The sequence below is a fragment of the Stenella coeruleoalba genome, assembly GCF_951394435.1.
Source record: "Stenella coeruleoalba genome assembly, chromosome: 1".
NCBI classification, from domain to species: domain Eukaryota; kingdom Metazoa; phylum Chordata; class Mammalia; order Artiodactyla; family Delphinidae; genus Stenella; species Stenella coeruleoalba.
Window position 1 is genome coordinate 268130 of NC_137169.1, and position 27993 is coordinate 296122.

At 53.2% G+C, this 27993-nt stretch overlaps 1 protein-coding gene across 14 annotated transcripts; it reads right to left on the reverse strand.

Moving 5' to 3' along the window:
• Window positions 1–8: 8 nt before the first annotated feature.
• On the reverse strand, window positions 9–27993 carry LOC307194978 (uncharacterized protein C1orf159). 14 transcript variants are annotated; one of them, XM_079938544.1, is made up of 9 exons: window positions 27963–27993; window positions 9190–9228; window positions 9015–9103; window positions 7413–7488; window positions 4746–4832; window positions 4363–4428; window positions 2612–2746; window positions 2007–2032; window positions 620–1892 (listed from the first exon to the last, which is right to left on the reverse strand). In XM_079938544.1, exons 3-9 carry the CDS (start codon window positions 9084–9086, stop codon window positions 1614–1616), a joined length of 741 nt encoding a protein of 246 aa, XP_079794670.1. In that variant the 5' UTR covers window positions 9087–9103; window positions 9190–9228; window positions 27963–27993; the 3' UTR covers window positions 620–1613. The 14 variants fall into 14 exon arrangements, 9 of the variants coding, with proteins under 9 accessions (XP_079794666.1, XP_079794664.1, XP_079794663.1 ...); XM_079938539.1 differs by lacking the exons at window positions 9015–9103; window positions 9190–9228; window positions 27963–27993 and adding an exon at window positions 7136–7236 and having other exon boundaries at window positions 7413–7469; XR_013830683.1 differs by lacking the exons at window positions 620–1892; window positions 2007–2032; window positions 2612–2746; window positions 4363–4428 and adding exons at window positions 7590–7729; window positions 7982–8765 and having other exon boundaries at window positions 4794–4832.

A 27993-nucleotide genomic window follows, 5' to 3' on the forward strand; every position in this document is an offset into this window, starting at 1 on the left:
GGGTCTCGACCTCCAGCAGCTTCGGGCCAGTGTCCATCCCAAGGTGGATGAGGACCTCCAGTGCCTGGGGCCCAGGCGGGGTGCAGACGGCGGCAGCGTGCCTCTGGGACTTCTATGCAAAGTGCTTTCTGCTTAAGCACAGGTAAGAGTCAGCAGGAGGCCAGGCGACTCACTCCCGCAGCGCCTGCAAGTGGGCAGCTGTGGCCATGCAGGACAGCCCTGCGGGCGCCTGAGCCCAGGGGCCGGTTTGCAGGCCCCAAACTGCCTGTGTGTGGATGCGGCCGGACCCCCCAAAGGCCTCGGCCTCACTGCTCTCAGAGGGGGTGCGGGGGGTCTGCCCACCATGGGCTCCAAGGTGGAGGGGCACCCGGGTCCTGCAGGTCGTCTCTCCCGAGGAGCCTGGACCCCACGCGGCCTGGTTCCCCGGCCCGGCTCAGGGCCAGAGGCTGGAGTGCTGCCCCGGGTCAGTCACGCTGAGCGGCTGTGTGCGCTGAGGAAGGCCTGCGGGGCAGGCGGCTCTCACTCCACATCTGTGGCTAGAGAGGGACGAGCCAGGGCCGTGTGCAGGCCTGTCCTGAGGCCTCGCTGGGCAGCGCCCAGCCTTCGTGTGGGCCCCCCCTCAGCAGCACGCGGGGCTGTGGATGGGCCGCGGGATCAGACGTTGCTCACCCGGGCCTCCACGGAAGAGACAGCAGTGGGGCCCACGTCCCTGTCCGAGGGCCGCTCGCGCCGGACGTAGCGCGGCTTCCGCACTGAAACAGGGTCAGAGACAGGCGGGATCAGAGTGGGGCCTGGGGCGGCAGGGAGGGCCTGGGGTCGTGGGCCTCCCTGGGGCTCACGGGAGGGGGGCTGGAGCAGCCGCCAGGGAGGAAGCCCACCGGGCTCCAGCTCCCGGACACCTGGCGCCCCTCGGCCCGGGAGAGGGCCCGGCTCTCCCGAAACACAAAGGCACAGGTCATGTGATGCGCTGCAGGGTGGATGGTACCCCCCCAACTACAAACGCATGTCCACACCCTAAGGCCCAGAACCTGCGGGTGCAACCTTACTTGGAAAAATGGTCTCTGCAGATGTGATTATCTGATGGGCCCTAAATCCAGCGACCAGTGGCCTCGGGAGGGGGAGGGAGACACAGAGGGGAGAAGCCAGCGGAAGATGCAGCAGCGGCTGGAGGGATGCGGCCCCAAAAGCCCAGGGACGCCTGGAGCCCCAGAGGCTGGGAGAGGCAGGAAGGACCCACCCCAGAGCCTCCGGAGGGAGCAGGTGGCCTCCAGAACCGTGAGAGAAGACATTTCTGTTCTCCCAAGCCCCCGGCCGCCCCAGGAGACTGACGCAGGCACCTTGTGCTTGGACATGGCGCTGCTTTGGAGAGATCAGACAAGTGTCTCACTGGACAGGGCAGATCTCGCCTTGACCGAGGGACTTCTCTGTCCCCAAGGAGGAGGATGTCCTCACCTGTCCCCACTCCAGACCTCCACACGGTGGCAGGAACACGGTCTGGGGAAGAGGCAGGTGGCCTGTGTGACGTGACCTCTGTGCTCACAGGGTCAACTGTGACACAGCTACTGCTCAGGAGGGACCACGGGAGGGCTCCGTGCCAGCCACTGGCTCCCTGCTCAGGCAGAGCTGGGACCTGGTGGAGGGCTGAGGGTGGCAGGGCTGACCCCTGACCCGTGTTGGGAACACCCCGCCCCCCTCGACAGACACAGCATCTCAGGAATAAAAGGAAAAAGGCACGAAAGCTGTGGATGATGAAGAGGGGCTTGGCCAGCACCCCTGCAGCGGCCATGGGCCTGGCGTTTTGAAATTCCCACGAGAGACGAGGCATCCCGACAGGGCGAGGGACAGGAAAGCACTGACGCACCTGAGGACGGAGGTGGGGGAATCATCGCGGCCTTGAAAAGGGGAAAAGGCACAGTGAGAACTGGAGACGGGATGGCCCCCAGCCCAGACACACAGACACCCAGACGCACACACACGGGGCCTCAGCCCACCTATCAGGTACTTACAGCTTCGCCAGGCTGCAGGCTGGGGGCTGTAGAGGAGAGCACAGGTGTCACCTGGAGGCCACACAGCTGCCTCAGCCTGGGGGGCCCTCAGCCTGGGCGGGGGTCCCTCAGCCTCGGGACAGGGGTCTCTCAGTCTGGGAGGGACCCTCAGCCTCTGCTGCTGGGCCCTCAGCTTGGGCAGGGGTCCACAGGCCTGAGGTGGGGGTCCATCAGCCTGAGGGTTCCACAAGCCTGCAGAGGGTCCCTGGCTCCAGGCTCACTCCCGTGCCCAGCGGTGCCCTCAGCCTGCCCGGCCCCATCTCCCACCACACTCCGGTGGTGTCCCGCCAGCGCTCTGGGGCCAGCCGCCCCCACCCCCAGCTTCCCACCAGAGCAGACAAGCCGGCCTGCAGAGTGTCTGCCCCCGTCACCCTCCACACTGAGACCCCACGACATCCACCCAGAGCACTCCCAGGACGTGACCGCCCCTCTTATCCTCAGGCCCGAGAGCCACGTGACAACCCAGTCCCCTCCAGGGTGCCGCAGATGCGGCCTTGCACCGGACACCTGCATCTCGGCCCCAGCCCCGCTCCGTGCCCCCGGGCACACCCCGGCAGGAGGGGTACCTTTGTTTCTTCCATAGAAGACGTCAGGCAGCTTACTGGCCCGCTTGAGGTAGAAGAATGCAGCCACGGAGAGGATGAGGCCCGAGCTGATGAGAAACGTTCCCAGGAAGAGGGAGGCTGCCACCTGGGGGCCCCCTGCAAGCGAGGTGAGGGCTGCCAGGGGTGCACACCTGGGCTCCCGCAGGGGCCAAGGGGTTCACACACAGGGGTGTGGGTCCCCCCTGCACTCGAACTGCCCAGGCCTCAGGTTCTCCGGGGCGTGGGCTGTCAAGACGTTCAGTGATCCTGGCCCCCGAGCCCCCCATCTCCTCCCTTGACACTCAGTGCAGACTCTGGGGCCCCCGTGGCCCTGGCGTGTGGATACACCCCACCTTGCCTCTCTGGAGCTGGTCAGCTGTCACCCGGGGTGGCCCTCCCAGCACCAAGATGCCTGCTGTCTTCACCTCCACAGGTCCAGGCGGGCCGGCGGGCGGATGCCCAGCTGGAGGCTCTGCGTTTAGGTGCCCGTGGGAAGCGCCTTTCTGACCCTGACACAGGCACCAGGCCGGCCACGCTAGAGCCTCAGGAGGGACGGGTTCCAGCTACACGACCCCAAACTTGCCAACTGGAAGCGGGCTCAACACTGGACTGCAGGGGCCTCATCTGCCACCCTCTGCTGCAAGGCCCAGGCCCACATCGCAAGAAGCTGGGGCTGTCTGGGCCCACCCTGCCCCAAACACTGCTGGTCGGCCCACGCCAGCACAAGGCCACTTGCTTCCGGTCCTGAGACTCGCAGGGAAGGCCTGAGCCGTTGGTCTAGGTCAACGTGTCCTCTGCTGAAGGACCAGGATCTGGGGGGTCATGACCCCCATCGCAACCCAGTGGCTACACCACTGGGGTAGGTCCCGCACCGTGACTGCAGTGGTCACTGGTGGCCTGGGCACCACACTCCCGCAGCCTGGCCACTCCCTGTGGCTCGGCCAGCGTCTCAGGTACGACAGGACGCCTCGCAGCAGGAACAGGCGGGGTACCAGGGCGTCTCCCGGGTCTGCACCTGAGGACCAGGTGGTATGGAGGGCATGTCTGCCTGCCTACAGCGTCTCAGTTCCCTCCAAGACCTATGTCCTAGAAGAGCCACCGGGGACGGTGCAAGGGGACTTCAGATGCCCTCCCACCTTGGAGAACTGCACATCCTGAGCTCCCAGGGACCAAGGGGCCGAGGGGCCTCTGAGCCAGGCAAAGGGTTAAGACATGCAGCCCATTCAGAGGCACATGGGGGTCCACGCCAAGCGACCCCAGCCGCACCCACCCTTTTGTTTATTTATTTTTTGCGGTACACGGGCCTCTCACTGTTGGCGGCCTCTCCCGTTGCGGAGCACAGGCTCCGGACGCGCAGGCTCAGCGGCCATGGCTCACGGGCCCAGCCGCTCCACGGCATGTGGAATCTTCCCGGACCAGGGCACGAACCCGTGTCCCCTGCATCGGCAGGTGGACTCTCAACCACTGCACCACCAGGGAAGCCCAGCACCCACCCTTTTAAGTCAAGCCCAGACCCTGACTTCAAAGCCGGCCGAGCTTCCATGCCGTCCGGGGTCCTGCTCCGTGACCAGGGCTGGGTCCCGGTACAGAGCTCTTGTCTGGGGCGGAGCCTGCCCTTGACTGTGGACGTGGCCCTGCCGTGGCCAGCATCGGCGATTGGGTCTGCGCTGGGAATGGCTCTGATGGTGCCCTTGTGTCCCCCCGGGACTGGTCCGGTGAGCCGAGAGACTTACCAAAACTCGGCCGCCCAGGCATCCCCGTGCTCCTGTTCATGGGGAAGTGCGCGCCCCGGGCAGTGACTGCGGGGGGAACAGACCAGTCAGTGCGGCTGGCTCCACAGGCCGCCCAGACCCACGTGAGGTCCTGGACCAGGCACAGGGGCCCCGCAGAGGACCCCTGGGGAGCCAGAGATGCAGCCCAAATGGGCCGGAAATGAGACATGGAGGTTGTCCTGGGGGGCAAGCGGACTCGGGGAGAGGGCTCCTGGGAGGTGTCCACCGAGGGACAGTGGCCCAGGTGTGGGGACAACAGCGAGAATTCCCACCCTTTCCTCCAGAACATGGAGGTGTGGACCCTTGGTGAGCAGCAGGCAGGGGGAGGGGCGGGGGGGACATACAGCCTCTGCACTCGGAGCTGTTGTGAGTCCCGTTCCTGCAGCGGATGCAGCTGACGGTCCCGTCCTCGGCCCGGTGCCCGTAGCAGCCTGTGCCGGGAGACAGGAGGCTCGGCTCAAAGCAAGCCCACGCCAGCCGGCTGCCTTCGGGGAGCGCTATGCTTTGAGTTGTAAAACCACATTCATTCCAGGACGCTAGTTCACCCACTCTGGAGCTTGGATGGACTTCAGAACAAGAACCGCCTCCGCGGGAACCGCAGCCAGCCCTCTCTCGCACGGGCATTCCCACCGGCCCCTTGCCAGGTGCCTCGGAAAGGGCTGCAGAGGCCCGGATGGGGACCCGACACTGACAGGTGCCGAGTATACACGCTGGAGGGGACGAGAGGCGAGCCCCACCTCCCACATCCACCAGGGGCTGCAGCGCACTCCCACTCAGCCGCCACGAGGGACAAGGGGCGTCTGCGCCAGTGTGCTGCCGCCCGCCCCCCGCCCCCGGGCGGCCCAAGCACACTCGACCCGCGTTCCTGCCCTGCCCAACGCCGCGGCCAGCGGCCTCCCCACAGCCTGCGGCCCGACCTGGGGCTGGGAGCTGTCCAGCGCTTGCCAGCCGGCGGTCTGCAGGCAGTCCACCTGGCCCACTGCACCCTTTAAGGGCAGAGATTGCGTCTTACACCTTTATTTCTTCTCAACACCCCGGCACGTAGCACGGGCTGAGAGAACGTACTGGAGAAATATTGGTTGCAGGTGCTGGAGGCCGGCACAGACTTGACCAGCACGCAGTCTGCACACAAACGGGTCCCCTCAGAGGAAGGCCTTCCTGCTGTGACGCCAAGCAGATGGCAGGGTCTGAAGAGTGACGGGGGCGCACGGGCTGAGCGCCGTGCCAGGAGGCCACGTCAGACCCAACGTGGAATCACACAAGTATCAGGAACAGGCCTTCGTTTCTCGTAAGACCAGGGCTTCTCTTCTGAAGTAGCTGGGCTCTTTCCCTTCACTCGGCATTTCTTGGGAGGGGCTGACCTCTGCGGGGGCTGATCGAGGAGGCCTAGGAACATGGGGTCCTGGGTACAGACCTGTCGCCAAGGCAACGATTCTCCCGAGAGCTCCCTCCGCCAGCCCCAAGGTGCCTGGGCTCCTTGGTGAAGCCGCCAGGGCTGCCGGCCACAAGGAGGCCCTGCACTGTGTGTGCAGGAACAAAGCACAGCTGGGGGCCAGGCCCAGTAGCCAGATCTAAGGAGCGAAGGCTGACTTTGCTGAGCCTTAAAGCCCCTTGAAAAGCAGCGCAGGGCCTGGCTCACTGGGTTCCCTGCCTTGCCCAGTGAGTAAGGAAGGTCACCGCCCGGCAGGACCAGGGACCTCAGGAAGAGAGGAGTTCACGCAAACCTAGAGGTACTGCAGGCAAAGTCTGGAGCTGAGTCCTTGGCTCGGCCTCCTGGACTCAAGAGGCCCTGGGAAAAGGCCAGCAAAGCAGACTTCAAAAGCGCCTGGTGGTCAGTCGCTGTTGTGGCTAAATTTCCTTCAACAATCAGGCCAAGTTTAGTGAGGCTAGGCTTATTTGTAAGACAGTTAGTGTCACTGTGACTCTCTTTGGTAGAAAGCGGGCTGGCTGCGGAGAGAAGTGACCTTTCAGTAGGAAACTCTGATCTGCCTGATGGAGCAGATTCCAGTCCTGACCCGGGCCTCGAGGCCCAGCCGCCTGTAAACTGGACCGGGTGCTGAAATCTCCCAGTCTCCCCCACTGTCTGGCTCTGACTCTCCACACTAACGTTTCCGCTTCTCTCCCACCCTTCTGACCTGGTATCACAAGGACCAGAACTGCCGTTTCCCAAAGCCCTGCAAACTGATGTGAACTTCAGGCAGTCACCTCGACAGGTTGCGGCAACGGCGGGCCACTGGGCAAGTTCCTGAGACTAGGGCTGCGTCGAGGGTCTCCACGCTGTCCCCGCCCCACCTACTGCCCACACACGGAGGTCTCACCGGTGGGAGCCCACCCACAATCCTCTTCCTGAGCTGAGTGTGACGGGACGGGCTGTCCCAGGACTGAGGGTCAGTGAGACACGGGAGCTGGTGCTCATCTGGTTCCTTTCTGCTCGTTCCATCTGTTTCCCCTCCCCTTTGCCGACCTCCTATCCCACAACTTCTAACCCAAATCTCTCCACAGCTACCAACTTGGCTTTTAATATGTGAAACTTTCTGAAGGTAAAGTCTCAAGTGGGGAGGAGACAAACCCCATATGGGAGCTGCCCCCCGCCCCCCAACCGGGAGAAGACGGGAGTCGGGCGACCATGTTACAGTCATCCCCGTCTCCCTTCGGCTGCCCCAGTGTTTTAGCCACTTGCCCACAATCGCCTCCTTGTTCAACCTGATGTGTAAGCGCTGATTCTGCCACTTACTTGGGACTCCACTTCCTCCCATGTCCTGTAAAACCTGTACACGTTTCTGTACTTTGCTGCTCCTGTCTTATGTCAGCTTACCTCCGGGCAGCTGAAACTCCCTGCGAGGGAAGAGGCAGTCTTACCTGCCCCCACCCCGCAGGCCTGGAGCCACCGTGTCCTCCTGGGGTCCTGCCCCCACCTCCCAGGACGAGGCCCCATCACGCTCGCTGCCTCTGCCCACCCCTCCGGCCCCTCCTTCCCGAGGCCATCTAGGCTTGCTCATGCCAAAGCTCACCTGGGCCACACAGGTTAGTGCCTGGGCAGGTGGCGTTGGTGTCCACCACGTCCACACAACACTTGGGCTGCTGGCCCTAGAGGGGAGATAGTGGTGAGTTTCCAGACCCTGCGGCCGGGCAGCTTGTGCGGGCCAGGCCCAGGGCGATATCCGCAGAGGGGCTCCCGGCAAGCTCACCCCAGCACCTGGGGCTCTGGCCTCTTGTAGTCAGCGTCCGGTGACTGTGCCTCGCTGACCCAGAGCAAGGTGAGGACGCACGGCCACACCGCACAGACGCTCCCTGGGACAGCACTTGGTGTCCGGCGAGCGTTTGGTGACTGAACCAACAACCGAAGTGTTGGGCTGGGACCTGCCAGGGCACAGTCCGTGGCACCTGGACTCCCAAAGGCAGGAATCCCTCGGGGGATCCCTTGGGGCCCACCCAGAGATTCTGTTGGGGGTGGGCTGGAGCAGCCTGGTGGGCAGGGGGTGGTCCTCTCCTCCACTGCCCGCCCACCCTCCCCTTGGGGCCTCCCTGCAGCCCCTTCTTTTCTCACGGGGGTCTCCTGGGTCATGGGAAGAGCCGCCACCTCTCGCCTTGTGGGCCACAGGTGGGCACAGGGCAGGCATTTCAACCGTGGAGTTATTTATATTAGTCGCCACTTGCAGCTGGTGGCTTTGAAAATCAAAAGACGAAGCTGCTAAGAAAGGAAGCACATATGTTTCTGGGCAGTGGTGAAACAGGAAGGTAACTCCAGGCCCCCTCGGCCTCCCTAGTGAGAGGCCTGTGCAGCCCTCACAGCGCGTCTGCCCGCGCTCCCGACCAAACAGCCCACATTCCTGGACGCTCCTGCGATGCTTCTGCAAGTCTACAGGCACCTCCATTGGGGGTCCAGCTCGGCCCCCACAGAGGAAAGGCCAGGTCCACGCGCAGGAGTGGGCGCTGCGGGCACTGCACTCACAGACCAGGCGGCGGCAGGGGCCTCGGGAGGCGTCCGGGCAGCTCCGCTCCGTGCGCTCAGCCCAGCCGAGCTGGTTTCCCAGGACTAGCACGCTGTGATTTGCAAGGGGCACCTCAGGGCGGCTGAGGAATGGTGGGCGCATCCTGGACTCCAGGGGGCCGAGGCCAAGCCCGAGGGGGAAGCCTGGCCGTCCTGTCCCACCCAACCCGGCAGGGGCAGAGTGGCTGGAAGGCTCACCATCCTGGAGGACGAGCAGCTGGGTGTGTGCACACATGGCCGGGCACCTCCAGAAACCACAGCCTGGCACACCTGTGTCACCGGCTTGGGAGAGCCATGACCTGGCCGAGTCTGAGCCTGAAGTGGGCGTCTCTGTCCGCCCCACTAGCTGTGGCCAGTGCCAGTGGGGGCAGCTCTGTGGAGACCCTATTTCAGCTCCAGAAAGAGGTCTAGTTGGGCAGAGGGAAAGGAGGTTCTAGCAGGCAGAGTGGAGCGGGTGCCAGGGGCGGGGCTGTGCATCTGCTGCCCGCCCAGAGGCACAGGCCCCTCTGACCCTGGCAGTGGGCACGGCCAGCATCTCGGGGGCCGGGACAAGGGTGGCACCTAGAGGTGGAAGGGCGAGCCCCTGGGTGAAGAGCCCACGAGCCACGTGCTGGGTGCTCACCGCACTTCCTGAGGATCTACTGGCAACTTCCACCAGGAGGCTGGCCAGGAGGACGGCGCGCTGGAGCGCCATGTCCCGGAGCTCAGGGTCTGCGAGAGAGAGGGGTGCCGTGTGGCCACAGGCGACGCCTGGCAGGGCAGGGCACCGGGCGGGGGCCAGGGCGCAGGATGCTTACCTGGCCCTCCTGGAGGCCGGCAGACCCTCGGTCCGGGGCCTGCAAATCGAGGTGGATAGGTGAGGCCGTGCTGCTGGCCAAGCGCAGCCAAACCACGCCCGGGGCTCGGGGTCCAACTGGACTTTTCGTCAGGAACCCCCACGGCTCGGCCCACCCGGATCAGGATCTGATGGACTCACTCCCTCCTCCGCCAGTTTCCCACCGTTCGCTGCTGCTTCCAGGAAGAAGGACTGAGCAGAGAGGGTTTGGGTGAGCCAGTCCTACCCCAGAGCTCGGACGGCCCTCCCACCCGCCATCTCATCCTGTCCTCATAAGACCCGAATTCGATTTCCAGTATTTTCACCCAGAGACGGAATGGCAAGGGTGCCTCTGGGGCGGCCAGGCTGGTCAGGACCCCTCGGTCTTAACAGTTTTGTGCCGTTGGGCCTGTTGTCATCACGGGAAGGTGTGTGGAAAACACCCAGCTGGGGCACTAAAAGCCGTGACACAGGCAGTACTGGGTGCAGGTGCCTCTGGCGGGTGATGGATCCAGAGAGCAAACAGACTGCAAGTAAACGTCCTAACGCTAAAACCACACGAAACGCGACAGCCCACGCGATTCAGCGCTCACGGTGCCACACTTCTAACGTAACCGGGGAAACACACCGGCCTGCACAACCCCGGAAGTAAATCGTGAGTCGGGTTTTTTATTCTGAAAGGTGGGAACTACAATTATAATCTGTCCCAAACACATAAAAGTCACCTCTAAAAACACTTTTTTCTTAACAAAAACAGCTGCAGGGTGGAGCTGCGCGTGAGGGGGGCTGGTTCAGGTTCCACAGAGGGCGCGCTTGGGGCTGGGGGGCGAGAAGCCCCTCCGCCCACTGGCCCAGGGCCTGGGGGTCCCGGGCTGGGGTCTGTCCTGCCATTCGCTCTGTGCTGCCTTTAGTCCAGGCTGATGGAGCAGACGCCGCCCCCCACGTCAAGTCCCCCCATTAAAAACACCTGCTCTTGGGCTTCCCTGGTGGCGCAGTGGTTGGGAGTCCGCCTGCCGATGCAGGGGACACGGGTTCGTGCCCCGGTCCGGGAGGATCCCACATGCTGCGGAGCGGCTGGGCCCGTGAGCCATGGCCGCTGAGCCTGCGCGTCCGGAGCCTGTGCTCCGCGACGGGAGAGGCCACAATGGTGAGAGGCCCACGTACCGCAAAAACAAAAAGAACACCTGCTCTTTCCTGCGGCACCATCCCCTTTCTAGAATGTGAAATCCCCTCAGGTGGCAACTACTGGTGTCACAGCCGCATTGATACCTTTGATTCAGGAATCAGGTCTCAGTCGACACCTCTGTCTGCTACTCAGTGGACACGACTGAGTACGGTGTCCACACCGTGCGGCCCCTCCACGGCCCCCGCCTGCCCGGCCAAGCCCTGCCGCTGCATGTGGACGGCGTCTTCTGGAAGTTCAGGAGAACGGACCACACTGTCCGCGCACCTTGCGTCGGGCTCCTGCGCTTCAGCGTGGCCACAGCGATCTTCAGGTTCCTCCGTACTTTGCCCTCTCGTGGCTGAGTGGCATCCACTGCGAGGACACTTCCCTTGCCCGCTGCCTGCCGATGGCCATGTGGCTGTTTCCACATTGTGGGGGCTAACGCTGCTGGGGACGTTCTTGGGCCCGTTCCTGCACAGTCGCTTGCTTTCCTTCCTCTTGGGTAAATACTTGGAAGCACCAGGTCAAGGGGACTCTCTGGGAAGCTGCCCTGCTATTCTCGGGCAGCGGCTCCGTGTGCAGTGGCTGGCTCACCTGCTCTGGCCCTGCCAGCTAGTGGCCTCGCACCGGCGGCCGGGCAGCGGTTCTCCTGCTGTTCCAACCTGCGTTTCCCTGGTAACTAGCGACAGTCAGCACCTCTGTCCTGCTTGTCAGCCATTCACACATCTTACATCTCTCATAATGTGTCTGTTCACATCTTTGGGCCACGCTGTTCGGCTGGGCCATCTGTCTATTATTACGTGCTAACTCTTCATGTATTTTGTCAGATGTATGTACTGTAAATATTTTCTCCCATTTTGTGACTTGTCTTTTCATTTTCTAACGGGTATCTTCAGAAGAGCAAATGTTTTCATTTTGGTAAAATCGAATGCATCCATTTTTTCTTTTATGGTTCTTGCTTTTTGCGTCCTAAGAAATCTCTGCCTTGACCTCAGGGTCACAAGGATTTCCTGTGTTTCTCTGAGTTGCTTTTGCGTCATGGTGTGGAGTAAAGGTCAAGTTCACTTTTCTTCCCTATGCATATCCAGTTGTAGCACCACGTGTTAAAAAGGCTTTTCCTTTTCATATTAAATTCTCTTGACATCCTTGTTGAAAATCAATTGTCTGTGTGTGGGTCTACTTCTGGACTTCCTATTCTGTTCCGTTCATCTGTGTGTCACCAGTACCACACAGTCTCAACTACTGAAGCTTTACAGAAAGTCTGAAGTCAGGCAGAGTGAAGCCCTGCTTTGTGTAATTGCTTTGGCAATTCCAGGTCACCTGCATTTCCATGTTTTAGAATCATCTTGTCAATTACTACAAAAAGCCTTCTGGAATCTTGACTGGGATAACTGACATTTTAACAATATTGAGTCTTCTAATCTACAAACATGCTCTCTCTCCATTTCTTCAAGTTGTCTTTGTTTATTTTTTAAAATATTTATTTGGCTGCGCCGGGTCTTAGTTGTGGCACGCGGGATCTTTTTTTAGTTGCGGCATGTGGGACGAGTTCCCTGACCAGGAATTGAACCCGGGCCCCCTGCACTGGGAGCACAGAGTCTTAGCCACTGGACCACCAGGGAAGCTCCTTCAAGTTGTCTTTAATTTCTCTCAGCAATGTTCTGTGGCTTTCAGTGAAGAGGCGCTCTTACACATCTTTTGTTAAACATATTACTAAATATTTTGTCTTTGGGTATTACTGTAAATATAATTAACTCTCTAATTTCTTTTTTCTTTCTTTTTTTTGAACAACACTTGAATGACCTTTAATGTGCTTGGAACAAATCACTTTACAAAAAGCACGAACACTTTTAAAAACATAACTTTGGGGACTTCCCTGGTGGCGCAGTAGTTAAGAATCTGCCTGCCAATGCAGGGGACACGGGTTCGAGCCCTGGTCTGGGAAGATCCCACATGCCGCGGAGCAACTAAGCCCGTGAGCCGCAACTGCTGAGCCCGCATGCTGCAACTACTGAAGCCCACACGCCTAGAGCCCGTGCTCTGCAACAAGAGAAGCCACCGCAGTAAGAAGCCCACGCATCACAACAAAGAGTAGCCCCTTCTCGCCGCAACTAGAGAAAGCCCACACGCAGCAATGAAGACCCAACACAGCCAAAAATAAACAAATTAATCTTTTTAAAAAGTAACTTTGGACACTACACAAATTAAAATAATAACAACACAGTCGCACGGTCTGATCCTCTAAAGTGGACTTTAGGAATCTCTGAGCAATTTACTAGAATTCTAAATGTTCATCCAATGAGCCTAGGTATGTTTCTACAGATCTGAATGTTGCTCTGAGAACAGGTGCTCAAAGACGAGTTCCCTCTGTCAATCCCCACAGTTTTCCAAGGTCAAGTCACCTGTGAACCCATCTGCAACCTCACTCCTTAAAAGTGTCCTATGAAATAAACCAGCAGGAAGTACTGGGCAGAAACTGATTCCCAGGAGACATACAGATAAGCAAGTCAAACATGAAACATTCTATTTGAAAGAGATAAAAAGCAAAGAAAGATGCACCAATACACGTCGTTCAAGGAATAGAAGTTTCTACTAAAAGGCAGAAGTTGCACAGCAGCAGTTACGACTTTTAATGGTATTTTGTTACATGGGAAGACATATCCTGCCATATACCTTGCAGGGAAACTTTCAAGAGGGGTCATGCCTAATCTATCCCATAAACTTAAAAATGGCCAAATCTGAAACTCACCAAACCATTTTGGAGACGGGGAGCAGGGCCACAGGCGTTAGGTGCCGGCGTTTATGGCCATCAGGAGTCAGCGTTTTATTCACTAGCCCCTGGCTGAAGCACTCTACCCTTTACTAAAGGACTTCATCCTCTTGCTAAAAACCCACGCCATCAAATGTCTCCCTGTTCTAACCACAAAGCGGTCTGCAACGTAAGCCACCTGCTCCTCTGTTTTCCTTGAGGCCAGATTATCACCGGCCAGGACTTCTGTATAAGGACCTTCCCCACGCTTGAAGTGGTAATTAAGTCAACCACAGGCCAAGCTCTTTAACGTTTTCTCCGTCGGGATTACTTCTCTGCGCCTGCTCTGCACCTCTCGGGCTGGGCAGCCCCGGATGTGCTAACTGTCCTAACAGAGGTATGTCCACAGGGTAACCTGAGCCAATGCTGACTGTCATGGTGACGCGACATCAGAAAGTTTGAAAAGCAGAGTGGGAACTGCAAACCCACGTGAACGGTTCAGGTTAAAACGGTCAAGTTCAGAGTAATACTGGCAGACAGGGAGGAAAACAGCGTGCGAAAAGATGGTCTAATTCACCTGCGTGAGTCGATCACACTTGGTAAGGCGGTGGGGCTAGAAGTGAAGAACGGAGAGGAACACTGAGGGGAAAGAGACCACAATGGAAAGCAACGGTAACTCAAGGTCAAAGGAACAGAAACACCTCAGTCTGTGCTCCTGCCAAATATACACAGTGATCTTCCAACGCTCGTGCTTAATAAGGTGTGTTGCCTCTGGAGTCCGTAGGAGGAAGTGGTGAAGGGCGCAACATTTCAGAGGTTTTCCAGGGTAATTGCAAGCTCTGTAGCCCCAGCTCTCAGACAGCGGCAGTCTGATTCTACTATGTCTTGTCCTCCTCTTGAACTTTGTCCACGTGTCCCGCTTCTGGTGGTCCCTCCTCCTTCTTCCTTCAGCCTCCTCCTTCAGCGTGGCTGGTGCGGACCTCCGCCAGCCCCTCGCAGCAGCAGCGCCCCACCTCCACCGGCCCCTGCTGCCCGGGGACTGAGCCGTTCACTGGCTCGCAGTTCCCCCTTTCCAGACTCCCAGGGGCTGCGGTGGCCTCTAATTGCATTTCGTAACGGTTTGCTGTTAGTATACAAAAATACAAGTAAAATTTGCATATTAACCTTGAGTTCTGAGATTTTGCTAAATTCACTTAATAGTTCTAGCAGTTTTCACAGATTTCTTAGTGTCTTCTATATAATCGTGTCCTATGCAAATAAACACAGCTGTACACTACTTTGCTTAGAAACTTGTTTCAGGGCACAGCAGCTGGTCTTTGTTAGAGAATATGCACTTAGAAGGAATTTGTGTTCTGCTCCTGATGGATGTGGCTTCCACAAATATCAATCAGCTCAAGACGCTTGGGAGCACTGTTCAGATCCTCTGTCTTTACTGATTTCTTTAGGTCTTTTGTTCTAATAACTGGTGAGAGAAAGATGCTAAAATTGCCTACTATGATTGCTTATTACTCGCTTTATTGGGTGCATTCATAATTGATGTTTTCCTGATGAAACAACCTCTTTATTACTAGAATTTCCTCGTTCTCTTTAGTAATACTCCATATTGTGAATCTACCTTATCTGATATTAATATAGCCACTCCAGCCTTCTTACGCTATTTGTATACGTACACATTTTGCATTCACTTATTTTCAACCTGTGTTTTTGATATTTAAAGTGAATCTCGGGCTTCCCTGGTGGCGCAGTTCTTGAGAATCTGCCTGCCAATGCAGGGGACAAGGGTTCGAGCCCTGGTCTGGGAAGATCCCATGTGCCGCGGAGCAACTGGGCCCGTGAGCCACAACTACTGAGCCTGCGCGTCTGGAGCCTGTGCTCCGCAACAAGAGAGGCCGCGACAGTGAGAGCCCCGCGCACCACGATGAAGAGTGGCCCTCGCTCGCCGCAACTAGAGAAAGCCCTCGCACAGAAACGAAGACCCAACACAGACCCAAAAATTAATAAATAAATAATTTTAAAGTGAACCTCCCATAGACAGCATGTAGTAGGGTCTTGCTTATTTACACATTCTGATAATCTCTACCTTTTAAGTGGAGAGTTTAGTCCATTAACATTTAATTTAATTATTACTGTGGTTAGACTTAGGTCTACCATTTTATTATTTTTCTACTTGTTCCTTGGTTTTAATACATAAAAGACTTAATTTTTTTAGAGCAGTTTTGGGTTCACAGCTAAACTGAGCAGGAAGTAAGAGAATTCCCATACACCCCCTGCCCCCACACAAGCAGAGCCTCCCCCACTGTCAACATCCGGCCCCAGATAGGTACTCTGATGAACCTACACTGACACGTCACTGTTGCCTCAAGTCCATATTTACATCAGGATCACTCTTGATGCTGGGCATTGGCAAATGTATAATGATGCTATGGTTGGATTTAAGGCTACCATTTTATTATTTGTTTTCTGCTGTCTCTCTGGTGTTTTATTTCTCTGTTCTCTCTTTCCTGTTTTCTCTTATATTATTTGAATATTTTTAAAAATCCCCTGTCAATTTATCTTTTGGTTCTTCAGTTATGAGTCTCTGCATTATTTTTATGGTTATTCCTCTAGGACTGCAACACACATCCCCACTGTTTCACAGCTTACTTAGGATCAATCCTGCAGCACTTCATGTAAAGGCAGAACCTGCAGGTCCACAGATCCCCTTCACTGTTCCTTATGCTACAGTTATCATACGTATTTCATCTGTATGCATTACAAACCCAAGACATGTTCTGATTTTTTCTTTAAATACGTATTTTAAAGAAAACGTTCCCCCCAGATATTTACCCTTTTTGATGCTCATCACTCACTCATAAAGACCTGAGTTTCACTCTGGTATCATTTTCCTTCAGCCTGGAAAGACTTTCTTCAGCATGTCTGGCAGTACACAGATGATGGCAACAAATTCCATCAGTCTTCCTTCTTCTGAAAACATCTGTATTTAACACACACTCCTGGAGGGTTGACTATCTTTCTTCCAGAACTTTATAGATGCAGCTCCACTTGCCTTCTGATGATAAGTTCCTAGTCTTTGTGATGCTGTGTGTATGTAGTCTTGTTTTTCTCTGGTTGCTGTCAAGATTTTTAAAGTTAATCTTAAAGTTTTCAGTAATTTGAAAATGATGTGCCTGTTTATGGTTTTAGTCATATTCATCCTGTTTGGGACTCACTGAGCTTCTGAAATCCATAAATTTACGTTTTTCACCATATTTGGAAAGAGTCTGATCATTGTTCTTCAAGTACTTCTCCTGCCCCACTGTGTCTCTCGCCTCCCCTCTGGGCTCCATAGTTACCCTGCCTGAGACACTTCACACTGCCCCATGAGTCCCTAGGGCTCTTCATGCTTTTCCCTCAATCATTTCCCCAGTGTTTCTTCAGACCAGATGATTTCTACTAATTTGTCTTTGAAGTCTGACTACTTCCTGTCATTTCCACTCTATTATGCCCATTCGGTGAATTTTTTATTTCAGGTGTTTACTTTCCAGTTCTAAAGTTTCCAACTGGCTTGTTTTGAAAAATATTTTCTACGCCTCTAGCGAGATTTCCTACGTTTTTGTTCATTATGAGTGTATTTTCCTTTACCTCACTGAACACAGTTACTAAGCCAGCTGTGAGGTGCTTGTTTGACTATCCAACACCTGGGTCATAACACGACTGGCGTCTGTTGACTGTCTTTTCCCTGAGGATGGCTCACACCCCCTGGCTCTTTGTGTGTTGAGTACTTTCAGATTGTAACATGTATGTTGCAATGTTACGTTGCAGAGACTCTGAATCCCAGAGTCTGAAGAGAGTTTATGGTTTTGCTTTAGCAGGCGATTAATCTCATGAGATTCAAACTGCAAACTGTGTTGCTGTTGATTTTGTGGGAAGCGGTGGCCTCGCTCTCACTCCAGGTGGCTTCTCCCCATGCCCTGTGTGTGTGCACGGTTCAAGGCTTGGACAGAAATCTGAGCAGAGTTTAGTCGCAGAATTCCTCGTTCCAGGATTTCTCCCCAGCAGCTGTGGATACCAGCTCCTCCCCTTAGTCTAACGAGGAAGCGCACGGTCTTTCCACCCAGAGTTTTAGCCACCACACCACCCCTGCAGTGACTGTGCAGCCCCCAGAGGCAAGATGTGCAAACAAGAGACACACTGTGTGCCGGCCATGCCTCTAAGTCTAAGCTGCCCTCAGGATCTGCCTGCCGTCCCCCCTTCCAGAGTCCTCAGGTAGCTGCTTTTCTACCTTGTCCAGGGCTGATGATTGCCATCTACGGGAGTCATTTGTTGGAGCTGATTCTTCTATGCCAGAAATGACTCCACTGCATGGCTTTTCTATTCAGAAACCCCATGGTAGGCACAGAGGTCAGCAACAGGGCACTTGGAGAGAACTGCAGTGCCACCAGAGCCTCGTCTCCACTGGGCAGGAGTCGGCCTCAGGGAAGCAAATGGGGATGGATGCTAAAACGCTCTTCTCGGTTAACAACATGAATCCAGTTGCAAAAAGATAAATTTAAGATAATAAGTTAGGGCTTCCCTGGTGGCGCAGTGGTTGAGAGTCCGCCTGCCGATGCAGGGGACGCGGGTTCGTGCCCCGGTCCGGGAGGATCCCACATGCCGCGGAGCGGCTGGGCCCGTGAGCCATGGCCGCTGAGCCTGCGTGTCCGGAGCCTGTGCTCCGCAGCGGGAGAGGCCACAGCAGTGAGAGGCCCACGTACCGCAAAAAAAAAAAAAAAAAAAAAAGATAATAAGTTATACTTAACATTATTTTAGTAGCCCTTTTCATCTCTAAAACATTCTCCAAAGAATGAACAAATTAATAATCTGAGGTTTATTCTCCTATGAAAAGTAATTTCACACCTTAGAGGTTTGTCACATACACAGCTAGGGCTGGACTTTCATGCCCGTGTTGGTTTGCGAAGGATGAAAAAGTCTCTTTTTGCTGCAGATCCTGGATCTCCAAGGGATGTGAACCTGCTCACTGTGTAACAACAGCAAGAACAGCAATTATATAGCACTTGCTGTGTGCCAAGCACCACTCTGAGTTATTCATTCATATTAACTCATTTTACCCTCCTAGCAATGCCTATTATCGACCCCCTTTTTTTAAAATTAATTTATTTTATTTTATTATTTATTTTTGGCTGAGTTGGGTCTTTGTTGCTGCGCGCGGGCTTTCTCTAGTTGCAGCGAGAGGAGGCTACTCTTCGTTGCGGTGCGAGGGCTTCTCATTGTGGTGGCTTCCCTTGTTGCGGAGCACAGGCTGTAGGCACGTGGGCTTCAGTAGTTGTGGCACACAGGCTCAGTAGTTGTGGCTCACAGGCTCTAGAGCGCAGGCTCAGTAGTTGTGGTGCACGGGCTTAGTTGCTCCGCAGCATGTGGGATCTTCCCGGACCAGGGCTTGAACCCGTGTCCCCTGCATTGGCAGGTGGATTCTTAACCACTGCGCCACCAGGGAAGTCCCTGGACCCCTTGTAAGAGGAGAAAACAGGCTTGCACAAGATCACACAGCAAGTACATGGCACAGTGAGTACACGGCAGGGTGAGGACTGGCCAGGCCCCTGGCTCCAGAGCCTCTACTTACCCCCCACACTGACCTGGGGTCTGAGAGTTTTCTACAGGGGCCAGTGGGTACTGCTTGTTTTACAACGTTCAACTAATACATTTAGCATGTCAAGCCAAGTACGGCGCAGTTCTACAGCAATTCTCTCTTTCTTTTTTTTTTGGCTGCACTGGGAGGCTTGTGGGATTTTAGCTCCCTGACCAGGGATTGAACCCGGGCCCTCGGCAGTGAGAGCACAAAGTCCTAACCACTGGACTCAGAAATTCTCAATTTAGTAAACAAAGGCATCCAAGACTTTAACAATTAAATGTAATACACCTCTAACTATTTTTAAAGACTATTAGCTAAAGTAAAGATGAAAACTGTGTTGTAGAATTTTCTAGCACAAGAACTAAAATATATGCAGCCAAGAGCACTAGAAGTAGAAGGTGGTCACTGGGACCCTCTGTACTGTTTGTGAAGTACAGGGTTAACTTTTAAGGTAGACCATGATAAATTAAACACACATATTTAATCTCTATAGGAACCACTATAAAATAACACAAAAGGGCAGAACTAAGAAGTCAATAAAGGACATAAAACAGAATTTTAAAAACTTGATTCACCAAAAAAAGAAAAAAGGGAGGAAAGGAGAAACAGAGAAACAGATGGAAAAATAGAAATCAAACATCAAGATGGTAGATTTAAACCCAAACACTCTAATAACCGCACTAAATGTAAACAGACTAAATACTCCATCAAAAAGCAGAGATTAGCATCACTAATCATTAGAGAAATGCAGCAAATATACTACTCCACACCCATGAGGATGGCTACTATCAAAAACACAGAAACAACTGGGACTTCACTAGTGGTCCAGTAGCTAAGGCTCCATGCTCCCAATGCAGGGGGCCTGGGTTCGATCCCTGGTCAGGGAACTAGATCCCACATGCCACAACTAAGACCCAGCACAGCCAAATAAATAAAATAAATGAATAAATATTTTAAAAAGAACCAACCCAGAAACAATGAACGTGGAGAAATTTGAACCCTTGTCTGCTGCTGGTGGAAATGTAAAGCGGTGCAGCATTACCATATGATTCAGCAATTCCACTTCTGATTATATACTCAGAAGAACCAAAAACAGGGTCTTTAAGAGATATTTGTACACCAGTGTCCACAGCAGCATTATTCACAACAGCCAAGAAAGAAAAAAGTGGAAGCAACCCAAATACCCACTGACCAATGAGTGAATAAGCAAAATGTGGTCCATCCATACAATGGAATGTTATTCAGCCTTAAAAAGGAGGGATTCTGACACCTGCTACAACATGGGTGACATCATACTAAGTGAAATAAGCCAGGCACAAGAGGACAAATAATGTATGATTCCACTTACACGAGGTCCCCAGGGTCGTCAAATCCATAGAGACAAAAAGTAGGAGGGTGGGTGCCAGGGCTGGGAAGGGGACGGCAGTTAGCGTTTAGTGGGGACAGAGTTTCAGTTTGAGAAGATGAGAAAGTTCCAGAGGCGGGTGGTGGTAAGTGTTGTACAACATCATAAGTACACTTAATGCTACAGGCTATATATTATAAAATGGTTAAAATGGTAAATTTCATGTTATGTATATTTTACTACAATAAAAAAAATCTGGAAGAAATGAAATTACGTAATGCCTATAAAGTGCCTCAATAAATGGTAGTTATTATAGTTATTTTTTTGAAAAGTAGAGACTGTCAGATTGGATAAAAAGCAAGACCAAATGATATGCACTTTATAACAGACAAGCTTTATACATAAAGACACAGAACACTGAAAGCACAGGATGGAAAAGATAGACTATGCAATTACTGAGTATAAGAACACTCATGCAGATATACTGATAGCAGACAAAGTAGACTTCGATCTTTCACAACAATAACAGCGTAAATTCATCAGGAAGATAAACCAATCGTCTTGGATTGATTTGTATGCACTGAATAAAACCTTGCAAATACATGAAGTTGAGAGAACTAAAAGGAAAAAGACAAATCCACAAATGTGACTGGAAACTTGAATACCCCTCTTTCAATAACTGATTGAACAAGTAGACAAAAAAAAAAAAAGAGTAAGGATATAAAAGATTGGGGCAGGGCTTCCCTGGTAGCGCGGTGGTTGGGAGTCCGCCTACCGATGCAGGGGACGCGGGTTCGTGCCCCGGTCCGGGAAGATCCCACATGCCGCGGAGCGGCTGGGCCCGTGAGCCATGGCCGCTGAGCCTGCGCGTCCGGATCCTGTGCTCCGCAACGGGAGAGGCCACAACCATGAGAGGCCCGCGTACCGCCAAAAAAAAAAAAAAAAAAAGATTTGGGCAATATTTGACTCACCTGACAATCACAGAATATGACACTCAAAAAAAGTGTAATACACACTCTTCTTAAGTGCAAACAAAATATTCACTAACAAACCATATGTTTGACCATAAAACAAGTATCAACAAATTCAAAGGGTGAAAATCATACAGAGAATATTCTCTGACTAAATGGAATTATATTAGAAATCAGTAACAAAAGATATTTAGAAAATCTCCAAATACTTGTAAATTAAACAACAGACTTCTAAATAACTCATGGATCAAACATAGGAAATTTTAAAATATTTTTAACAGAAAGATAAAGTGCGATCTATCAGACTTTGTGTAGGAAACTAAAGCAGCGCTTAGAAAAAAAATTATAGTTTTTAATGGTTGTATAAGAAATGAAGACAAGTGTGAAATCACTGATCTGTGCTTCCGTCTTAAGAAGACAGAAAAACGAGAGTGAATTCAACCGTATTAGGCAGATGAAAGGAAATAATTTGAATTAAGATGAAAGGAAAGAAACTGAATTAATATTTGTAAAACTTCCCACAAAGAAAACAGTGAACCCAGACAGCTTCACTAGTGAAGTCTACCAAAAAACTAAGGAAGAACTAATACCAATACTAAACCAAGTCCTTCAGAAAACAAAGGGGAAGGGAACCTGTCCTAGCTCGTTTATAAGGCCAGCAAGCAAGACTCAAACATAGGCCAGCATAACCCTGACAGAAATCCAGACAAGGACATTACGAGGGAAAAAATGCAGACTGACATCCCTCATGAATACAGACCCCAAACTCTAACAAAACATTAGCAAACCGCATTCAGTAAAACACAGAAAGGTGACAGAACACGCCCAAATGAGTTTCTTCCAGGAACATAAGATTGACTTAACGTAGGACTTCCCTGGTGGTCCAGTGGAGAAGAATCTGCCTTCCGACGCAGGGGACACGGATTCAATCCCTGGTTGGGGAACTAAGATCCCACGTGCCGCGGGGCAACTAAGACCCAACGCAGCCAAAAATAAAATTTAAAAATACAAAATAAACATTTTTTTAAAACTCTTTGTAACTTCGGGGGAAAAAAAAAGATTGACCTAACATACAAAAACCAGTCAATGCAATCAACCACTTTAATAGATTAAAGAGGAAAAAAACCATGTCACCATTTCAGCAGATGCAAAACGAGCATTTGACAAAATTTCAGGCCCATTCACGATAACTCTCAGCAAACTGCAAACAGGAGACACCCTCAGCGCAAGGCAGGGCATCTCCAAAAACCCCACAGCTGATGCCATAGCAGCAGTGAAGAGGCCAAGTCCACCCAGCCTTAGCAGGTCTAGTCAACACTGTCCTGTGGCTCAAGCCAGTGACGACAGAAAACAAAGCAAAAGCCACAAGGTTAGAAAGAGGAGTGGTCGCGCCTCTGTCCACACGGCACGGCTGTTCACATGGAAAATCCTAGGAAATCTTAAAAACCCACTCTAATTTGTAGGTGAAGTCAGCAATGTTACAAGAACATAAAGTCAATATGCAAGAGCCACTGTCATTCCTATATACTAGCAACATGTAATTGGAAAATGAGACTTAAATAAATATCATTTACAACGGCACTCAAAACAGTCTGTCCGTGGGGATAAACTTAATAAAAGATGTGTGAGACCTGTACACAGAAAAAGATAAAACTGCTGAGAGTTGTTCAAGGTCCACATAACGGAGAGACATACAATAATGGTACAGATGTATCAACATGAGCACACACGCATATATGTATCTCCACTCATCCACGTGAATGGATTAGAGGACTCAATATTCCTAAGATTAATTTCTCCCCAAATTGACCCAATATTTAAGATAATCACAATCAAAATTATAGCAGGTTTTTTTTTTTTTTTGAGGAACTGACAACCTGATTCTGAAATGTATATGAAAATACAAAGAACCTAGAATAGCCAGAGCAATTTTAAAAAGAAGAACAAGTGGGACTTCCCTGGTGGTCCAGTGGTTAAGACTCCAAGCTTCCAATGCAGGGGGTGCAGGTTCGATCCCTGGTCGGGGCACTAAGACCCCACATGCCACGGGGTGCGGCCAAAAAGTAAAAAAAATTAAAATTAAAAAAATTAAAAAGAATAAAAGCACAAGCATGGAGGACTTACACTGCCGTACCTGAAGATTTATTATAAAGTCACAAGACAGTGTGGATTGATGAACAGATAGACCAATGTAACAGAATAGAGAACCCAGAAATAGATCCTCACAAACACAGTCAAATGATTTTTGATAAGATGCCAAAGCAATTCAATGGAGAAAAGAAAGTTTTTTTCAAGAAATGGTGCTGGGACAGCTGGTTACTTACATGGAATAAAAAGTGAAAATCACATGAAAAATTAATTAGAGACGGCTCACGGAGCTAAACACAAAACTGCATCTATAAACCTTCTACAAGCAACTACAAGAGACTATCTTAGGGGCTTTTGGTTAGGCAAAGACTTTTAAATAGGACACAGAAAGCATGAACCAAAAAAGAAACACAATTGATAAACTAAACTTCATCAATATTAAAAACTTCTGCTCATGCAAATACACCATTATGGTGGATATAAACTCCATGCATTTGCCAAAATCCATAGAACGATATATCACAGAGAGCAGACTTAATACATGCAAACAAATCAGCACCACCCACCAGAATGCCAGGGATGGCAGGATGGAAAGCAGACTGTGACCACTGACTCTAACTGTATCAACGTGTGACACCAACACACTGAAGGGGACAGGAAGACAGTGTTTTGACTAGGAACTGTAAGACCAACGATAAGAAGAAACCAAATATAAACATGGCACTCAAGGTGATAAATTTGTTTCTCAGAGTGGGGAGGTATATGGGAGAACAATTCTGAAACTGCTTTCTACGTACACTGGGGTGGGACAAATAAGAAAATGATGGTGATGGCAGTGAGAAGGTTACATATAAGCACTTTTCTAACAGACTACAGGTTACAGACACACAGGTGAACAGATACATAGTTACCTATCTGCTAAGAGGACTACAGGCAAGGACACCCCAGCAGCAACGCCCACACCCGCTGCCAGGTCCTCGTTTCTAAATCCCACTCTCCCATGAAACGAACCAGCGCTCCCCAGAGAACTGGGTGATTCTAGGGCTGAGGCGGGAACACAACAAGATGAAGGGAAGCTGGCGTGGCTGGCAGTGCAAGAAAGGAAGGAAGCGCTCACAAGGGGCGGGGGGTGGGAGGGGTGGGCAACGACAAGGTCCTGGCGGCCAAGGCTGGAACGAGGTGGGCAGCCAAACCGACAGCGCGGAGCTGCGTCCCCACCAAAGTGCAGACGACACCCACGCGTCCATCCTCCTTACGGGAGTCCAGACCACACGGTGGGTCTTCCCCAGAGCTTCGCTCCCACCCCCGGGAGGGTGGGCCGCCCCCCTGAGTGGCTGCCAAAGAGACGGGAGGACAGGACAAGGAGTGACACTCCTTGGCAGATCCCCCCTGAGCCAGGTGACCAGGCCGACAGCCCCCGTGATGTCGTGCGGACGTCAGGTGCCCTGATGTGATGTCACGAGAGCGCCACCTCACCTCTGGGGTCTTCTTTCCATAAACCACAACCCCTGTCTAACCAGAAGAAAACATAGCAGACAAAGCCCAAATCAGGGACACGCTACAAAACACCTGAGTGGTCCTCCCCAAAACCGTCAAGGTCACGAAAAAGTAGCCTCCCAGATGGGACCCCGGGCAGAACGAGGACCCTGGGGCAGCGCGTGACCTGCAGCCTGGAGCGCGGGGAACAGTAGCGGAGCACCGTCGTGTACTAGTTTCCACAGTGTGCCTCGGTCTGCATCTTTCTGTTAACCTAAAACCACTCCAAAAGAGTTTAATTTTAAAAAGACGCTATTAATAATGCGAATAGGCAAGTCAAACAATGGGAGGTAATACTCTCTCTCTATATATATACGTATATATATATATCTGACATGGCTTGTATCCAGAAGACCTAGAGGAAATTACAACTTGATAATTTTTATAATTTTGTTTTATTCATTTATTTTTGGCTGCATTGGGTCTTCGTTGCTGCGCGTGGGCTTTCTCTAGTTGCGACGAGCGGGGGCTACTCTTCGTTGTGGTGTGCAGGCTTCTCATTGTGGTGGCTTCTCTTGAGGAGCACGGGCTCTAGGCTCGTGGGCTTCAGTAGTTATGGCACGCAGGCTCAGTAGTTGTGGCACATGGTCTTAGCTGCTCCGCGGCATGTGGGATCTTCCCAGACCAGGGATCAAACCCATGTCCCCTGCACTGGCAGGCGGGTTCTTTACCACTGTGCCACCAGGGAAGTCTCTACAACTTGATAATTTTTAAAAGGGCAGGGTGCTTTCCTGGTGGTCCAGTGGTTAAGAATTCACCTTCCAATGCATGGGAAGAGGGTTTGATCCCTGGTCGGGAAACTAAGATCCCACATGGTGCGGGGCAACTACTGAGCACATGGACCACAACTAGAAAGCCCGTGTGCTGCAACTACAGAGCCCATGTGCCATGGAGCCTGCGTGCCACAACTAGAGAGAAGCCCACGTGCCACAGCAGAGGATCCCGCATGCTGCAAGGAAGATCCCATGTGCCGCAACTGAGACACAGCCAAAAATAAATTTAAAAAATAAATATTTAAAAATTTTTAAAAATTAAAAAAGGCAAAAAACTTGATCAGATGCTTCGAGCGGGTGTCGCAGACGGACGCATGCCCAGCATCACTGCTCAAGGAGATGCAGATGGAAGACACTAGTGAACACCGCCCTGCCCACCAGGCCTCACATGGCAGTCTCACGCCCACAGAACACAAGTGCAAGAATGTGCATGACCCCATCACCCAAGACAATGCCAGGAACGCACCCAAGTGCCGTCCCAGGTCAGGCATTGCGCTGCAGACAGCCAGGGAGCTCCACAGACCATGGAGTCTAACACAGCACCATGAAGGAACGTGGCAGAAATCAGAACTATGCCGGCTCCTGGGGGGCAGGGCTGGGAAGGCTTACGAGGTCTCAGTCAGCCCAGGGCAGCTTAGACAGACACTGTTCCTCACAGAACCGGGGCGGGGAGGCCCAAGGTCCAGGTGCCAGCAGATCCGGTCTCTGGTGAGGGCCCTTGCCGGCCTGCAGACGGCCGCCTTCTCGCGGTCCTCCTGGCCTTGCCTGGTGTGTGAGCAGGGAGGGGGGTCTCTGTCTTCCTCTTGTTATCAGGGCACCGATCCCCTCATGGGCCCCCCTCACCCTGATCACCTCCCCAAGGCCCCACCTGCAGACAACATCACGCTGGGGCTTCGACACAAGGATTCGGGGGACACAACATGAGGGAACCTTTAGGGATGACAGAAATGTGCTCTATCATGCCAGTGTGCAAGTTACACAGCTATACATTTGCCAAAACTGGGCAAATCGAACCTATGCACTTCACTTATGTGGATTACATGTAATCACGAACTGAATAAATGCAATTCATTTTCTATTTTGAAAATCTTCTTGGAGCCAAAAATCTAAGGAATTGGGTCCAAAAATTTCTACAAGGTAATGAAAAGTTTGGTGAGAATTTAAATTGTACCATGTGTTCTTTCATGACTCTCATTTATCCTTAGAAGCACTGGTTTCAAAGAAGTCACTGTGATTCTGAACAAGTAACACGTCAGGTAACGGCGGGGGGCGGGGGGTGGAATTATTCAGGTCCCTCAATAGCTGTTGGGTGCTGGGCCAGAAAACCACATAAACAGCTCTCCGACAGGAGGCCCTGCCCGGGTGACCACGGCAGGGGGCGGACGCGATCTTCCAGCCTTGCGGGCAGCTGTGGCTGGAGAGGGGTGAGGGGCAGGTGGTCACCAACTTCACAGTTCACGTGTGCTGCCCTTTCCTTCTCCCACCGTCGAGCACAACGCAGGAGGGCCCGCGGCACCTCCAGAGCCTCCGTGCGGGTACCTCCAGTCAGCCTCTCGGCGAGCAAAGGGCGCCAACGGGCAATATGAGAACCGCGGACCTTCTCATTCTGCTGCTTCCCATTCTGAAAATCCCCCCACGCTCAAGGAAGATCAGCGCAGTGAACGATCTGACCGACGTAAAGGACACACTCCCGGCTGCTGACACTTACGGCTCGGGGGCCTCAAAAGCCCCGAGACGGAGCTGCCGGTTGGACCCTTGGAGCCCACCTGGGGGGGTCCTTGGCCTTGGGGACGCGGGATTCCCAGTGCTGTGGTGACCAGAGGTCGTTCTTCAAGTGAATTACGCGACAAGTCACAGCTTACCTCGAGGCACAGGGCGATGCAGGGAGGGGCGGGCGGCGCCCTAGGGGTGCGGGGCTGAGCACCCTCGAGCCGCGGCTGCTCCGCCTTTGGGAGGAGCGCCCAGGGCCAGGTGGGGTGAGCGTGAGCCAGGAAGAGAAACTTTCCGGAAAACCCAGGTTTGATTTCCTTCTAGGAGCTCCTGAGATCACCGTGGCCGTTCAGACTCTGGCTAACACAGCCTGCTGCGGAGGCGCGGGGAGGAGCAGAGAAGCACGGGGCCCAGCTCTGCCCCCGGCCCCGCAGGGGCCCGGGAAACAGGACAAAAGGGCCACCCTGGCGCTCGGGCACCGAGGAGCTGCGTTGGCTCGAACGCTGCTCCTTGAAACGCTGTGATACGCGCGTCCGAACCCCGGTCTCAATTAAACCGAAACTAAAGCGTCAATTAAATCGTCCTGGTGACGACGCACACAGACCCTGCTGGACCACACTGGACACTGTGGGGGCGATATCCACCTGCGGGCCCTCCCGCGCGGCCGGGTCGGCGGGGGGCGCGGAGGAGCAGGGCGGCCGGACCCCGCGCCCTCCGCCCCGCCCCGCCATTACCGCCCGGCCCGGGGTCCGCACCCCGAGGGTAGCCCCCCGCCCTCTCCCCGCGCGCCCGCCCCCGGCCCCTCACTCACCCCCGCGCCCTTCGGGTTCCTCTTTCGTACC